General features: G+C 57.8%; 1 protein-coding gene and 1 long non-coding RNA gene across 12 annotated transcripts in view; one reads left to right on the forward strand and one right to left on the reverse strand.

Moving 5' to 3' along the window:
* HDAC5 (histone deacetylase 5) overlaps positions 1 to 15,991 on the forward strand; it is a 35,345-nt gene that overhangs the window by 16,255 nt on the left and 3,099 nt on the right. For all 11 annotated transcript variants that reach the window (XR_011423168.1, XR_011423166.1, XR_011423169.1 and 8 more), the window contains 17 exons: positions 7,671 to 7,930; positions 8,016 to 8,160; positions 8,264 to 8,378; positions 8,667 to 8,797; positions 8,929 to 9,075; positions 9,165 to 9,277; positions 9,579 to 9,710; positions 9,937 to 10,159; positions 11,354 to 11,565; positions 11,841 to 12,134; positions 12,811 to 12,976; positions 13,736 to 13,869; positions 14,201 to 14,321; positions 14,841 to 14,890; positions 15,044 to 15,151; positions 15,578 to 15,633; positions 15,775 to 15,862. Coding sequence is in view for 7 of the 11 variants with exons in the window: in XM_023652439.2 (XP_023508207.1) it covers positions 7,671 to 7,930; positions 8,016 to 8,160; positions 8,264 to 8,378; positions 8,667 to 8,797; positions 8,929 to 9,075; positions 9,165 to 9,277; positions 9,579 to 9,710; positions 9,937 to 10,159; positions 11,354 to 11,565; positions 11,841 to 12,134; positions 12,811 to 12,976; positions 13,736 to 13,869; positions 14,201 to 14,321; positions 14,841 to 14,890; positions 15,044 to 15,151; positions 15,578 to 15,633; positions 15,775 to 15,862 (2,495 nt within the window). In the remaining 4 variants the exon portion in view is untranslated. The remainder of the gene's footprint in view (positions 1 to 7,670; positions 7,931 to 8,015; positions 8,161 to 8,263; positions 8,379 to 8,666; positions 8,798 to 8,928; positions 9,076 to 9,164; positions 9,278 to 9,578; positions 9,711 to 9,936; positions 10,160 to 11,353; positions 11,566 to 11,840; positions 12,135 to 12,810; positions 12,977 to 13,735; positions 13,870 to 14,200; positions 14,322 to 14,840; positions 14,891 to 15,043; positions 15,152 to 15,577; positions 15,634 to 15,774; positions 15,863 to 15,991) is intronic.
* On the reverse strand, positions 961 to 11,842 carry LOC106783185 (uncharacterized). The gene is made up of 8 exons (XR_001380795.3): positions 11,701 to 11,842; positions 10,331 to 10,406; positions 9,730 to 9,801; positions 7,987 to 8,132; positions 6,174 to 6,308; positions 5,922 to 6,038; positions 4,398 to 4,623; positions 961 to 3,647 (listed from the first exon to the last, which is right to left on the reverse strand). It is a non-coding gene; the product is annotated as an uncharacterized lncRNA (long non-coding RNA).

Below are 15,991 nucleotides of genomic sequence, written 5' to 3' on the forward strand. Positions count from 1 at the left end.
CTTGTGCCAGGAAGGGACGCTGTGGATGCTGGGAAGTGCCATGGGGCTCAGGTTTGGTCTTGGGGTTTCCCCTGGATATTCCTACTCATGTTCTTCAGACCATTCCGAGCTTGGCTGTGTCTGTGGGTGTGTAGGTGTTGGGGTGTGGGGAAGGAAGGAAGGGCGAGACTCATGTAGGAAGGGAATGAAGATTATAATGTACTAAGTGACAGGGGTAGCAGGTGCTTTCCTTACCTTGTCTCTTTTAGGATGGTATTAATAGCCATGTTTTACAATTGAGAAGGATCAGAGAGGTTAAGGAACTTGCCCAAGGTCACAGAGTGTGTGACAGCTGGAATTCGGATTAGGTCTCTGTGTTGGGCCACCACTATCCTCCACAAAAGCTCCTTTGTGCAAATTTTTAAAAGGTGGCCCTTCTTCCAGGTAGATACAACCTCATGCCAGAGTTCATGGCTTAGCAATTGGATCGTGGGCTAGATTTCAGCCCCCAACTTGCCCCTTCACTTGGGTGCCCTTGTGCAGTATAACCTTGTGCAGTATAACAACCTGCATAACCTTATGTGGTGGGCCTGTCTTGGTGCTTCCAAAGTTTGTGCTCCTAAAGTATAGAGACCTGAGGTTTCTGAGAGGAGGCTTTGTTTTCTATAAATGCTAGGGACCACTTGGTCAGCTATTTGCCTCCTTGCAGGGATTTTGGCCCAAGGGGAGAAGAGGCTCAGGAACAAATTTGAACACCCCATCCCATTCAGCCTTCCCTGCCCCCTTTCCCTCCTACCTCATCCCCTCCTCTTGTTTCTGAGACCCTCAGCTGTCCCTTCTCTGCTGCACAGCTGCCAGACAGGAAATCAGATTAACTGTGTCCACACACACACAGCTGTAACAGCTGTCAGGTTGGCAGCAAAATGAGTGCAGCCAGTCCGGGGACACTGTGAGAAAGTAGTTTGCAAACTTTCAGTTGCATCAGAATTATCAAAGGAGTGTATTAAAATGCAGAATACCAGGCCTTCCCCGTTCAGATTCTGTAGGGCATCCCAGGAACCAGCATTTTAAACACATCTCAGCTGATTCTGATGTGAGTAGACACAGACCATGCTTGGAGTAAGGGCTGGATGGACAGGAGTCATGGGGACAGGGGTCATGGGGCCCAGCAGCCTGCCAGTGGTTGTCACCAGCATCCCTGGAAGGCCTTGGTGGGCTTTGGGACTCCTGGGAGAAGGGCCTCCTGCAGAGGGAGGGAGGCTGTCGCCCCAGGCAGAGTCAAATCCAGCTCCCAGCAGCCTGGAAGTCTGGAGAAGGGAGGATGTTTTGAGATGCTGGGGAGCAGGTGCCCAAACCAGCTGGGGCAGGGGATTATGGCAAGTGGCCAGGTGGGCAGGTGGGCAGGGTGCCCTGCTGGATGCTCAGGGCTGGGTTGTGCTGGGGGAATGGAGGCACAGCCCCTGCCCTGGGGCCCCTGTAGGCCACCCCAGGTGCAGAGTGAACAGTCCCAGCAACAGCTGCAGACTCTGAGTGGTTAGTGTGCCTTTTAATCGCCTCTAGCTTGGTGCCCAAGTGTTTCCTGGAAATGGCTGGGCTGAAGTGTCTGCTGCTTCTCCAGATAGCAGCCCAAGGTCGACGACTAGCTCTGTCTTCACCAGGGGGAGACGCTTCGTGCCTTCCATCAGGGCTCTGCCTCCTCTGAGCACAAGGTCCCTCAGAGGCACGATCTGCCCCAAGCTTCTGGGGGTTCCATTCACTCAGCCCCCTTCTCCCCTGTGCTCCTGGGCTCTGGTGTTTGGGGGCCAACCAGGTGCCCTGCCTAGATTCCTGGATCTTTAATGTTTAATAGAGAGTTTGGCTCCTCGCTCCACCTCTCGTTAAATTCAGGAGCAGCCTTTGAGGGTTCTCCTGTTTTTCAGTGGGAGGCAGAGAAAGAGCCAGAAGGCCTGGGGTTAAGCCCTGGCTCCTCCGCCTCCTTTCCAGGTGACATTGGATAAGTCTCTTCCATTTCTGGCCTCACTGTCCTCCTCTGTCAACTGGGGAACTGCATTGCTGATCTGCAGGTCCTTCCTGCACTGATGTCTTGAGTCTCTGAAGTCAGTTTTGCATTGCTTCTGCCTTGGGAGAGGAGGGGCTTAGGGTCTCCTGAGTCCTGGCCCCAGGAGGATGTGGAATAGTATCGGGGAGAGGGGTGTTGCCTGCAGTGGGCACAGTGCAGTTAGATACCAGGGAAGACTTTCTGACTGCTTGGAGCTGGGGCCCCAAGAGCAGGGACCAAAACTCATGTTCTTCTGAGCTAATGCTTGTGAGGGACAGGAGGGATTCCACTGCTGTGGGCTGAGCCATGGAGGACAGAGTGGCCCTTGGTGGAGGCAGCGAGGCAGGAGAGACAGCCTGCAAGTGCTGTGGTTGGGAAGGGGCTGTTCCCAGAGCTTCTTCCTCCAGCATTGGGATCCAGCCGCTGGCCACTCCAGCTGGTGTTGTGTGGGGCTCACGGGAAGGGCTTTGATTGGGACAGGACCACAGAGCGACCTTGGGACAATCTGAAATGAAAGAGCTAAGGCTTCCCTCTGGCAGAGGTCTGAGCCTGCCTTCCTTAGAATTCGGGCGGTCTGTGAACCTGGCTCCACGTAATTCTAAGTATTTTGTTTCATGCACTTTAGAAGTGGTCCATAGGCTTCACTAGACTGCCAAAGGGGTCCAGGACACACAAAATGTCAGGAGCCATTAATAATAGCCTTGACTAGCACCTCCTGAGACCGTCCCAGGCCCTGTGCCAAGCTCCTCTGCACGTGTGCTCTCTCCTGAGCCTGACAGCTCTGGGAGGCAGGTGCCATTCTTGCTCCCATTTCACAAATGCCCGCAGGAGCACGGGGAGGTGATCGGTGCCTTGTCCTATGAAGTGGCAAGCTGACTTGAACTCTGGAATTCTCTTATGCCGGAGTCTTTGCTCTTAACCATGATGTGATGTGTGTTGCTTGTGTTACGTGAGGAGTTGTGAAAATTGCTAGGTGAGAGTCATCCCCAGCTTGCACATGTGGAAATACTGTCTGAATTGCGGTGGAACCTGTTGAGCCTAAATTGGCTTCACTAGTCACGTAAGAGCACAGAAATAGATCATGGGAAACCGTCCTCGGTGGGGAGGGGTCATCGGCGTCATAGGGAGGAGTGTGAAATGCTGTTCCCTGCCCCCTTCCAAATTCTCTCAAGGCCAAGAAAGGGACAAGAGCCTTTTCCCATTCTCCAGAGGGATAGAATGAGGTCATTAGATTTTAAGGATGCTGCTGATTCCCCAGCCTGGCAAGGGGGGTCCTGAGGGCGTGGGTGCTGGTGGAAGGTGCTGCCCTTTAGGGTGGGCTGCCAGCCCTTTGCTCTCCAGAGGGCAGTTATCCAGGGCTGGCTCACACTGAGGGCCTGGGATGCCCCAAATTGGAGCCAGGCTGCACAGGTCCGTGTTCAGAGGGAGCCTGCCTGAGCTGGGAGTCAGGACAGCTGGGTTCGAGTCGCTGCTATTTACTTGGTGGGGTCTTCTGCACCGTAGCCTCTCGAAGGGACTTGGTCTCCTCGTCTGTGTAATGAGGGGGCTGAAACAGATGGTCTCCAGGCCCCTTTACTCTCTCCATGGTAGCTCCTCAGCCCCAGGGCTTCTGCAGAGGCCTCGTTTTGTCCTGTGTAGACATTCCAAACAGCTTAAGGCACCCCTCCCTCATACTCTACCTACCCTGGACCCCTCCTCCTACCCTGGCCTTCAGTGGCTGGTGGCTCTTGGGAGAACGGTCTTTTTAGAGCCAAATGTTTAGCTTCTTAGGTCTGGAGGTGGGTCCACCCCTGTGCTGCCCCCTCCATCCAGAGCTTCTCCAGGGGGAACGAAAAGTAGCATTTCCCTGCTCCCAGGGTGTGCCTCCCAGGGATTCCGGAGTTGGTGACTCCTCCAAGAGAGGGCTTGGAGCTGGGGCCTGGCTTGTGGTGTGTTGAGAGCAGGAGGCCTTGCTCCTGGGCAGTTAGATCTGTTTTTTATTTTGAACCTCTGTTCCCCAAAGTGCTACTAGAACCTACTCCTTGTGTCCCAGAGCCCCTTGTCTGCTTGGGGGCAGTTTCCCTTTGCCTGGACACTCTTTTTTAGTCTAGGGCTATGCTGGCAGTTGTCCCAGAGTGCCCCGTCAGCACCTGTATATATCCCAAGGAGCCAGGCTGTCCCTGGTTCTGCTGTCCAGAGAATCTGCTGTGGGAGCCCCCAGTGGGCTGACGGGGTTCCTGGAGATGGGGGAGGCCCAGTGATGGGAAGGAAGTGTCGCTAAGGTGTTGCCACTGCCCAGTTGTGCCCATGAGCTGGGCAGGGTGGCCCCTTGGAGCCAGAGCCTCGTAAGTGTGAGGCCACTCTGATGGCTAGAAATACGTAGCCCTGCCCACCCAGCTACCTGGGCAGGGGCTTCTCCATGGAGGCAGTGTCCCTCAGTCCTGCAGAAGGCCAGAGAACAGGATGGTGTTGCCATTTGTTCCCAAGGCCACCACTCCCAGGAGGAAGGGTCCGAGTCCCTGGGGAGGAGTGGAGTATGGGGCAGGTAGCCCTGGACCCTTCCGTCTTCCCTCTGCAGGAGATTGCTGTGTCGGCTCTCCGGCTTCCTCTCTGTTCCCTACAGCTCTCTGTGAGAAGGAGGCATGGGGTTAGGGGAGGACCCAGGGCCTCGCCCTCCCACATGAGCCCTCCCCTGGCCTTTCAGGGGGCTCTTTGCTAGCCAGAGCTCCCAGCCCGTCTTTTAGGGAACACTGTCTCTCTGCCCGCTCTCTTCCCTTTCCTCCACCTTTCTCGGTCCACCAGGAGGCGGTCAGGAGTTTCCTCCTATCATGGCACACCCATTTCCCCTTCCAGGTGCTTGGTTCTGATGGCACTGCCACCTGCTCTGCTTGTGCCAAGCTAGCAGAGGGCACAGATCCACGAGGGGGTGCAAGGCCAGCCAGGCTCTAGGTTTTGTGCCGAGCAGACTACATTCAGGGGGCTCTGTGCCTCCCCCTATCCTTTCCCTGACTCCAGCTGCCCAGCCGTGGCCTCTTCCATCTTGGATGGAGCCATGTTACTACCTGGCAGACTCCTGGCATGTCACATCCTGTCCAGGCCCCACAGGGCCTGCAGATTAACATTCTCCAGTCGCTCGTGCTTCCTGCTTGCATGGGAACAAGGCTGTGTGGCACAGCCTGCTGGCTGCCCTGCCACTTGCATACCAATGGGACTATGGCTCCCGCTGCGGTGTAGGCCCTAGTGTCTCTGCTGCAGTGGTGGCTGTGCGGGAGCCCTGGTGGGAGATTCCCCTTGCCTGAGCCTGTGCCCTCTCTGCAGGGCTCCTGCAAGGGAAGCCAGCATGGTTGGCGGCAGTTCCAGCCTGAGCGGGGTTATCTGCTGGGAGCCAGGAGTGCTTGGACCCCTGCCCTTCCCTGGGCGGGCACGCTGGCATCCGGCTCCCGCAGCCCCAGCACAGTCGGGAGCAGCAGGTTGAAGCCCGTCCACCTCTTGGCTGAGCGATCAGAGTGCCACAGGCCAAGCCAGCCTTGCCTAGGAACAGATAAATCTCCAGCCAGCTTGGGGCCTTGCTGAGCATTTCCAGGGCCAGGCAGACCTGAGGCTGGCTGCTGGCTCCTTGCTGCCACCCTGCTTTGTACCCGGGACAGGCCGGCCACCTCTAGAAAGGCCCTTTGCAGTTTCTAGGGGCCCTTCCCCCTGGTGTTAGGGCAGGACATAGGTTGGGAGGGAGAGTGAGTGTGTGTGTGTGTGTGTGTAACTCCACCCTCCTGGCCACATCTGGCCACTCCTGCAGATGTGGCTCTGGCCTTGTGGCCACAGAGTCGTCAGTGTGGCTGGCGGGCAAACCACAGAGGAATGTGCCTAGCAGTACTGGGGGGAGAAGGAGCTGGTAGGGATCAAGAGAGACATTCTACCCAGGCGTTACCTTCCATCCCCACCTCCAGTGGGTCCCAGAGGCCTTATTCAGGCATGAGGGTAGCATGGCCTTGGTCTTCAGCAGGTCTTGCCCCTGCCTTGGTGACATTCATTCAGTGCAGGCTCCCTGGAAAGATCCAGGCCCATAGACTGCACAGGTTGTGGGAGCCTCTCTTAGCTCAGCCCTTAGCCCCTCTCCCAGCTCCCTCTCTACTCCCAATGAGGGATGGCAGTGGGGGGCCTAGGCAAGAGGCCTGCTCACAAGTGCAGGAGACGCTGGCCGCCAGCAGGATGGTGGGGTCCTTCCTTCTCCAGGCCTGGGCTGGAGTGGGCCACAAGAAAGTCTTCCCAGCTCCCTGTGGCCTTCCTGGGCTGGAGTGAGGAAAGTGAGGGCTTTCTTTGGAGAAAGAAATGGAAAAGAAATAAGACGGGTTGGCCCTGCCTCTCTCACTTCCTCCTTCCCAGGCAGTGGGTAGCCTGTCTTCCCCTTCCTGCTGGCTTCAGGAGGCTTTGTGGCATGTGGGCTGGGCTTGGGGCTCCCTGCTGATGTGGTGTTTGCCTGGTTGCCCTGGCAACCGCGGGGCCGTGGTGGGGAGTGACAGTCAGTGACCAGAGGACAGTGTACAGAGCTCAAGAGGTCGAGACTCAGCCCTCCCACAAAGCTGTTGGAACCTTTTGCCACTCCCTGTGGCCCATTGTCCACATGGTGGCCTGGACCCAAGGTCTTGGGACCCAGCAGGCCCCTCGGCCCCTTTCCCCTTGCCAGTGGGTTCTCCCTGGGACTGGAGTCCTGAGATCTCTGCCTCAGCTCCAGCCCCTCCTGCCATTACCCTTCTTCCTGTCTGATTCCTTTTCCTTTCCTGTCTCCTCCTCCCACCTCCTCCCTGCGCTTGCCCGCCCATTCTCTCCTTCCCCCCTCCCCCCAGCACAGCTGCTGTTTGGCTCACTCTATATATAGCGGCATTTTCAGGGTAATTACAATAAAACTGTTGAAAGGAGATAATCCAGCAAAGGAAACGAGTCTGACTCCCAGCCCCCTTCTGTCCCTGCTTTGGTGCAGCCCTGCACCCCCTTTCCCTGAGGCATTCTGTTCCCACCCCACCCAATTCCCATAACCTCTCCCTCCCTCCCCTGTCTGCCCCAGCTGGTGTGGGACAGAGGAAAGGGAAGAGGGTAGGGATGTCCAGAGGGTCCCCACAGGCCTGGGTTTCCTGAGGGCCCTGGCTGCCAATCCCATCCATTCTAGAACCAACCTCTGTGCCTCAGTTTCTCTTCTAGTACAGGCTTCTTGGTGGGGAGTGTGTGGTGTTGAGAGTGGAGGAGGTGGCACAGGAAGGACAGTGGTTAAAAGCATAGGATTTGGATTCATATCCTGGTCCATCAAGGACCTGGCTGGATGTCTTTTGTCGTGTTACTTAAACCTTTGTAAACCTGTTTCCTCACCAGTAAAGTAATTCACATAAAATGCCTGGTGGTGTTAACTGTCAGTGACGGTATTATGTGTCAAGCACTCATAATCTTCCAGGTACCGTGCTTCAGTCTTGTTTATATAATCTTACTGAAGTTCATGGCTTCGACCTCCTTTAATTAAGGCGGAAGGCTGTATCCACGGAGCTGAGGGATTTGACTTCCCTCTCTCAATTCTCTTTGGGTCTAGTAGTCCTGCCTAGTAGCTTTCTGGGTCCCAGGCATGACTGCCAGGGTCTCGTGGGGTCTTGGATGGGGCCCACTGACCCCTTCTCATCTCTTCTCCCCGCAGTGGAGGTGAAGCCGGTGCTGCCAGGAGCCATGCCCAGCTCCATGGGGGGCGGGGGTGGAGGCAGCCCCAGCCCTGTGGAGCTGCGGGGTGCTCTGGCAGGCCCTGTGGACCCCGCGTTGCGGGAGCAGCAACTGCAGCAGGAGCTCCTGGTGCTCAAGCAGCAGCAGCAGCTGCAGAAGCAGCTCCTGTTCGCTGAGTTCCAGAAACAGCACGACCACCTGACACGGCAGCATGAGGTCCAGCTGCAGAAGCACCTCAAGGTGAGTGAGGGGGGTGCGGGGGGCTCCCCAGACCCCCACCCCTGGACCTCTCTCACCCTGCCTCCCTCCCTCTGTGCCTCTGCAGCAGCAGCAGGAGATGTTGGCAGCCAAGAGGCAGCAGGAGCTGGAGCAGCAGCGGCAGCGGGAACAGCAACGGCAGGAGGAGCTGGAGAAGCAGCGGCTGGAGCAGCAGCTGCTCGTCCTGCGAAACAAGGAGAAGAGCAAAGAGAGTAAGGCCGGGGGCCTCCTGGGGCCAGCTGGGACTCCTGCCCCTGCCCCTAGCTGTGGGGTCCTGGCCCCAAGCACCCAGGTCAGCTGTGCCCTGTCCCGCAGGTGCCATCGCCAGCACTGAGGTGAAGCTGAGGCTCCAGGAATTCCTCCTGTCGAAGTCAAAGGAGCCCACGCCAGGCGGCCTCAACCATTCCCTCCCACAGCATCCCAAATGCTGGTAATGGCCCTTGGCAGGCATGGATCGCAGAGGCGCTCTGCTTGGGGCTGCCTGGCTACAAGCTGGCAAGGGGCTCCCTTGATCATATATGATGCTATATACAGGCCCTGCAGTCTCTCCTGGGAGACGAGACTCCCAGCCCTGGTTTCTCTCCTGGCTTCCCTCCCCAGAAGCCACTTCCTATTCCTATATGCACTAGATAGTTCATACATGTAGATTGCTAAGTGGCAGGTCCAGCTGGCTGGGTGATAACCTGGATCTCTTTCCATCCTACCCTCCACCCCCCAGGGGAGCCCACCATGCTTCTTTGGACCAGAGTTCCCCTCCCCAGAGCGGTCCCCCTGGGACGCCTCCCTCCTACAAACTGCCTTTGCTTGGGCCCTACGACAGCCGTGATGACTTCCCCCTCCGCAAAACAGGTGAGTGAGTGTGCAACCTGGCCTCCTAGGAAGTGGCTCCTCGGAAGTAGAGGTGGGAATGTAGAGGGGCTGGGTTGCAGGTGTGTGCCATTTGTGTGGGTGTATCCAAGCCCCGGCTACCTTCTCCCCAGCCTCTGAACCCAACTTGAAAGTGCGTTCGAGACTAAAGCAGAAGGTGGCCGAGCGGAGAAGCAGTCCCCTCCTGCGTCGCAAAGATGGGACTGTCATTAGCACCTTTAAGAAGAGAGCTGTGGAGATCACAGGGGCTGGGCCTGGAGGTAAGGCTCCCCTCCTGTTCCTGTTCTGAGGGCCTCGGAGTTGGGGGGTGGCTCCAAGCAGGCCCAGGTGACAGCCATTTCTCCCATAGTGTCGTCCGTGTGTAACAGCGCGCCAGGTTCTGGCCCCAGCTCTCCCAACAGCTCCCACAGCACCATCGCTGAGAATGGCTTTACTGGCTCAGTCCCCAACATCTCCACCGAGGTACAGGCCTGCTGAGGGCTGGGCGGGCGGGTCAGAGCTGCTCCCTTTCCCTTGGATAGCTCCTTCTGGTCTGGCTTGCTGAGAGTGCCCAGCAGGGACTTCTCTGCCTGTGTGGACAGGCTGAAGGGACCTGTTGCCCTGAAGTGGGATTTGTCCCATGGGCCTCTGAAAGGCTCTGATCTCTCAGTTTCCCGCAGGTGGGACTTGGTTAGGGGAGTGGGGCACCATAGAGCCTTCGGCCTCGGCCCCGGGTGGCCTCCCATTGCCTCTCTCATGCCTGTCTCTCCCGACTACTCCCCAGATGCTCCCCCAGCACCGGGCCCTCCCTCTGGACAGCTCCCCCAACCAGTTCAGCCTCTACACGTCTCCCTCTCTGCCCAACATCTCCCTAGGGCTGCAGGCCACGGTCACTGTCACCAACTCACACATCACTGTGAGTATGAGGCACATACCCCGTCATTCCTCTGGTGTTGAGGTCTTTGGTCCTGGATGTCCTCAGCTGGGGCCTTTGTCCTCCCAGGGCCCTAAGGGAGATCAGATGGCTCTGCCCAGAGCTAGGGGGTGGGCAGAGGGCAGATGAGGGATGCTAGTCCAAAGTTGGCAAGCCTGGGAGCAGTATAAGCCCCTCCCTCATCTCCGTTTCCCCTCCCCACCCCCAGGCCTCCCCGAAGCTGTCATCGCAGCAGGAGGCCGAGAGGCAGGCCCTTCAGTCCCTGCGGCAGGGTGGCGCGTTGACGGGCAAGTTCATGAGCACATCCTCCATCCCTGGCTGCCTGCTGGGCGTGGCACTAGAGGGCGACACGAGCCCCCATGGTCACGCCTCCCTGCTGCAGCATGTGCTGCTGCTGGAGCAGGCCCGGCAGCAGAGTACCCTCATTGCTGGTGAGTGGACAAGTGGCTGTGCAAGGGAGGGGGTGTCAGGGCCCCCTTCTGGGGGCTCAAGGCAGAGCCAACCATCAGGGAGAAGTAGCCAGGGATACCTTCCTGCCTTGTCATAGCTCCCCTCAATGGCTTCATTGATTTCTCCTACATTCTACAGACGTTGTTGAGTACCTGCAGCCTGCCAGGCGCTGTTCTCGACAACGTCTGCAGCCGTGATGGAGCTCACGTTCCCGAGCAGCGCCGTCCGCTAGAAATGTAACACAAGCCGCATGTGTAATTTAAGGTTTTCTAGAGCCACATTGAAAAATGTAAAGAGAAACAGGTGAAATTGATTTTAATAACATTTAACTCATTATATCTAGAACATTATCATTGCAACATATAATCAATAGAAAGAATCATCAGTGAGATGTTTTACTCTGTTTCACGCTGTCTTTGAAATCCAGTGTGTATTTCGTACTTCAAGCACATCTCAGTGTAGACAGGCCATGTTTCAAGCACTCAGTAGTCACGTGTGGCTGGCAGTTATGGGTTTGGACAGCACAGCTTTGGACACTCAGCCCTTAAGTAGCTGGTGGCATTAGAAGAGGTTCTGCTTACAAGCCACGTGATCCTGGCCCCTAGGCTTCCCAGCCTGGTGGGTCCATGTCCACGATCAGAGGTCTTGTTGCAGTTGGGGAGAACTAGTCATTGTTCACTCACAGACAGCCTGAGACTATACAGTCATGCATCACTTAACGACAGGGACATGCTGTGAGCAATGCATCGTTAGGTGATTTTGTCGTCGTGTGGACATCATAGACTGTCCTTACACAAACCTAGAAGGTACAGCCTACTACACACCTAGGCTATCTGGTACTAATTTTATGGGAACACTGTCATGTATGTGGTCTGTCATTGACCAAAACATCATTATGTGGTGCTTGACTATATGTGCAATCATAAACGAATCAGAGGGAGAGAATGGTGAATCCAGGAAGGCTTGCTGGAGGCAGTGGCTCTGAGCTGTGAAACGGTTCAGTTGTGGGGAGGAGGAAGAATGAGGGTCAGATTTGGGGGCAGGATGCTCCAGGCCCCTCCAAGGTTTTCCTGAGTGTGTAGGTGGTGGTGTTCTAGGAGGGGAGAGTCTCAGGGTGGGATGGGGGTGCCTTGTGCCCCAACAATGATGGTTACTCCCTTCTCCTCACCCCACAGTGCCACTTCACGGGCAGTCCCCGCTGGTGACAGGTGAACGCGTGGCCACCAGCATGCGGACAGTGGGCAAGCTCCCGCGGCACCGGCCCTTGAGCCGCACTCAGTCTTCGCCGCTACCCCAGAGCCCCCAGGCCCTGCAGCAGCTGGTCATGCAGCAGCAGCACCAGCAGTTCCTGGAGAAGCAGAAGCAGCAGCAGCTGCAGCTGGGCAAGGTGAGCTGGGAGAAGCGAGTGTCCAGGGCTGTGCCGGGGGCAGGGTGCAGGAGGGCACCAGGCTGGCAGAGGGGAGTGGGGGCTGATACCTTAGGCCACTCTCTGGGCTGCATTTGATGGGAAGAGCCACCTTACCTTTTTCTAATTCACATAGAAGCTCTGTGTGGGCTGGGCGGCTGCCAGGGAGAGGGGAGGGAAGGATAAGACCTTCCGGGCCTCAGGCTGCACAGCTGCTCCCCTTCCCAGCTCATGTGCCCCCTCCGCTGTGCTTCCAGATCCTCACCAAGACTGGGGAGCTGCCACGGCAGCCCACCACCCACCCTGAGGAGACAGAAGAGGAGCTGACGGAGCAGCAGGAGGCCTTGCTGGGGGAGGGAGCCTTGACCATACCCCGAGAAGGGTCCACGGAGAGTGAGAGCACGCAGGAAGACCTGGAGGAGGAAGAGGAGGAGGAGGAAGAGGAGGAGGAGGAGGAGGAGGAGGACTGCATCCAGGTCAAGGATGAGGAGGGCGAGAGTGGCGCTGAGGAGGGGCCCGACTTGGAGGAGTCCAGTGCTGGTTACAAAAAGGTGCCCCCTCCACGCCAGCCCCTGATCACCACCCCTCTGTCCCCCTGCTCCTTTGCACGCTTGCCTTCCCTCTCCCTAGTCTACAGTTTCCAGGCTGTGCAGGAGCAGCTTTTCTGAGAGCAGAAGGGGAGGAGGATAGAGACAAGGGGCTGTGGAAGGGAGGGAGCTGTCTGTGCCCCAGTCTGCCAGTCCCTCCCTGCATCTGTGACTGCCCCCGCCTGTCTGCTTGTGTGTGTGTGTGTGCGCGCGCGCGCGTGTGCACCCGCCTGTGTGTATCTGCGTTTCTGCCTGCGTAGGGCTGGTTGTGCGTCGGTCTCTGCGTGCTTGTGCGCGTGTGTACACACCCGCCCCCACTGTTACTACAGTCTGCCCTGCACCTAGCACACACTCCATTCATTGCGGACATAACCGAGCCCTCAGGGCCTGACTCATCCCGCCCCCTCCCACGCCCCCATCCCTCCCAGCCTCTTACCTCAATGCTACTCTGGCATGACTCATCACGTCCCCCCATCCCTCCCTATCTCCTGAGAGAGGGAGATGGTAAAGGCTAGAGTGTCTCCTGTCCCTGGAGGGAGGAGGTGGGGAAGGAGGAGGTTTGGAAGAGTAGGGCTGGATTGGGGCCTCCTTCCTCACTTCTCTCACGCTAAGCCTCAGCACCCACTCTCCTCCTTCCCAGGTGTTCTCAGATGTCCAGCAGCTGCAGCCGCTGCAGGTGTACCAGGCACCCCTCAGCCTGGCCACTGTGCCCCACCAGGCCCTGGGCCGCACCCAGTCCTCACCTGCTGCCCCTGGGGGCATGAAGAGCCCCCCAGACCAGCCCACCAAGCACCTCTTCACCACAGGTGAGCCCCACTATCACCGGCTGTCCGTCCACCATGTGCCAGGGGCCTGTGCATGACATCCAGCCTTGTGGGCATTGTGAAGAGCTGTAGCCCCTACCCTGAAGGGACTGCTAGGGCCCCTCAAAGCTCCACGAAGGGAGAGAAAACAGGCCTTTGTTCTCTCCCTGTGTACCACAGCCACCGTTGGTAGTGGTGGCAGCCTCTACCCCACTGAGAGGGTGGTGAGTGCCCTGTCCCTACCCACTGGGACAGCATCTTTTTCAGAGCCCCCACGCACCACCGCTGAGAGAGCCACCTGATTCTGTGCCATCACCGCACAAGTCCTGGAGCACTGAGTGGAGCGAGCCCACTGTCCCACTTGGGTCCTGCCCTTCTAGCTTCCCCTCCTTCTCCCCGTGAGGTCAAGAATGAGGCCTAAGTCCATTCCAGAAAGCTCTTCGGTGTGAAGCTGCCCCATGAGAGCTCTGAGGGGGCACAGATGCCTGAGGATGGTCCCATCTCACCAGTGGGATGTAGGGGGAACAGCACATAGGGGCGGTGACGGGAGGTGGGGAAGGAGGAGGTGTGGTGAGAGGGGAACAGTGTGGGGGCATGGTGGGCAGAGATCAAAACTGTTGAGGGCAGCCTGGCTGAGGCCTGAGGAGTAGGGAGGCATCTGACAGGCAGTAAAGGAGGAAAGGCATGTCAGGAGAAGAGAAGAGGGGCAGACTGTGACAAGGCCCAGAGCAGTGCTGGCTGACAGGTGTGTCTCCGGCCCAGGTGTGGTCTACGATACCTTCATGCTCAAGCACCAGTGCATGTGTGGGAACACACATGTGCACCCTGAGCACGCCGGCCGGATTCAGAGCATCTGGTCCAGGCTGCAGGAGACAGGCCTGCTTAGCAAGTGCGAGGTAAGGGGAACCCTTCCTTCCTCCAGCCCCCAACTCCAACCCAGCCAAAGCCTTTGCATCTCCCCTGTTGGTGAAGCCTCTCTCTGTGTCTCTTCCTCATCCTCTCTTCAACTCCAACCTCACGGCCAGTCCCCCGAGCCACCTTCCGGTTCCACCTCTTGCAGCCTGTGTTCCCCAGCTCAATGGTCCCCAGCTCACTGGAGAGGGTCCTGGACTGGAGTCCCAGGGGGCCAGAAAGTGGCTCCATGTGGGGCAGAGAGGGTGTGGGCATCAAGGAGAACTGGACCTCCAGTGCCACCCCTCACTGGCCTCTCCTGCTCTCCCCTGGCAGCGGATCCGGGGTCGCAAAGCCACGTTGGATGAGATCCAGACTGTGCACTCCGAATACCACACCCTGCTCTATGGGACCAGCCCCCTCAACCGACAGAAGCTGGACAGCAAGAAGCTGCTCGGTGAGAGCTGACGGGCTGGTGGGCAGGGCATGGGCCAGGCCTTGTCCACTGCCTAGGTGGGATAGGGGTAGGTGGGATGGTTCAGAAGACTACTCGGTCAGGGTAGACAAGTGGGTCCCAATGGGCACAGGTCATCCCTGTGGCAGAGGTGGCACAGTGGCCACGTTGCATACCTCCAGGGCGTGCCATTCACATAGACTACAACATGAACAGAACGTGCTGGTAGGGTGCATTGCAGGAGGATGGAAGGCGACGGGTCAGGCTTGGTGATGGGGGAACAGTTTGCTCTTCTCCTTACCGATCGTTCCCCTTTCTCCCTGCCATCTGCCCCAGGGATAGGATGTCCCCCTAGAATAGGGGACAGACATCTCCCAACCGATGTGGGCTGCAGAAACCTGTCCTGTGCTTGGGTTTGGCCACCTTTTTCTATGACTGAGCTCACTGCCCTCTGCAGACCCCACCCTGCAGCCCTGGCAGTCGAGGCAACCTCCAGAGTAGCCCTGTCCCTCTTCTCTGCAGGCCCCATCAGCCAGAAGATGTACGCCATGCTGCCTTGTGGGGGCATCGGGGTGAGTAGGGCACCTGCCAGTGGAGATGGGAGGGTGGCTCTTCCAGCTCTGGCCCTTCTCTTCTCGCTGCTGGTCTGCTATCCAGGTGCCCACCCCCATTCTTGCCCTCCCCCTGCAGGGGGCACGCTGAAGCCTGCTCTCCTGCTCCCGCAGGTGGACAGTGACACCGTGTGGAACGAGATGCACTCCTCCAGTGCTGTGCGCATGGCGGTGGGCTGCCTGGTGGAGCTGGCTTTCAAGGTGGCGGCTGGAGAGCTCAAGGTGAGTGCGTGCTGGGAGACTCAGCACAACTTGGCTTGGTCCTGCATCCTCAGGAGTGCAAGATGGGGGCAGCTTTGGCTTTCCCATCAGTATGGCACTGTCCTTTGCAACCTCAACTCTCAGGTGCCAGAGTTGGGAGGAAGTGACAGCTCTAGGACCAGCTAGGGGGTGAGGGGTATAGAGGGACCAACAAAGAGGCATTAATGTCTGGTGCTCTCATGGGTATCCTGAGCCAGAGATGGTGTCTGCTTGCCCATGTTGGCCCATAGCGGGCGTTCCTAAAGATGTGTGGGATATATATTTCTGATCTGTGTTCCCTTCCTTGCCTGGCTTATGCTTCTCTCCTTCTGTGTGTCCACCCACTCTGTGGCCACCTTGCCTGCCTGTCTGTCTCTTATCTCTGTCCCTCTGTCTGCACCTCTTCAGAATGGATTTGCCATCATCCGACCCCCAGGACACCATGCTGAGGAATCCACAGCCATGTGAGTGCCACCCCAGCCCTGTAGTAGACCTGCTGCCCTCACCCCTCCTCCCTCTCAGCTGAGCTGATGCGGTATCTATTGCTCATGGAGTGAACATCTGCTAAGGCTGACCTCATGCCATTTTCTCCCCCCACCTCCCAGGGGATTCTGCTTCTTCAACTCTGTAGCCATCACAACCAAACTCCTGCAACAGAAGCTGAACGTGGGCAAGGTTCTCATCGTAGACTGGGTAGGCAGTGCGCTGGTGGGGCCAGGGTCAGCCTTCAGGAAGCGCCCCCCCCCCACCCCCCCACCCCCCCGCCCCTCTTCCTCAGGTGCCTCTGTTGGAGCTGGGCCTAATGACTAACATTATACCTTC

The sequence above is a fragment of the Equus caballus genome, chromosome 11 (assembly GCF_041296265.1).
Source record: "Equus caballus isolate H_3958 breed thoroughbred chromosome 11, TB-T2T, whole genome shotgun sequence".
NCBI classification, from domain to species: Eukaryota; Metazoa; Chordata; class Mammalia; order Perissodactyla; family Equidae; genus Equus; species Equus caballus.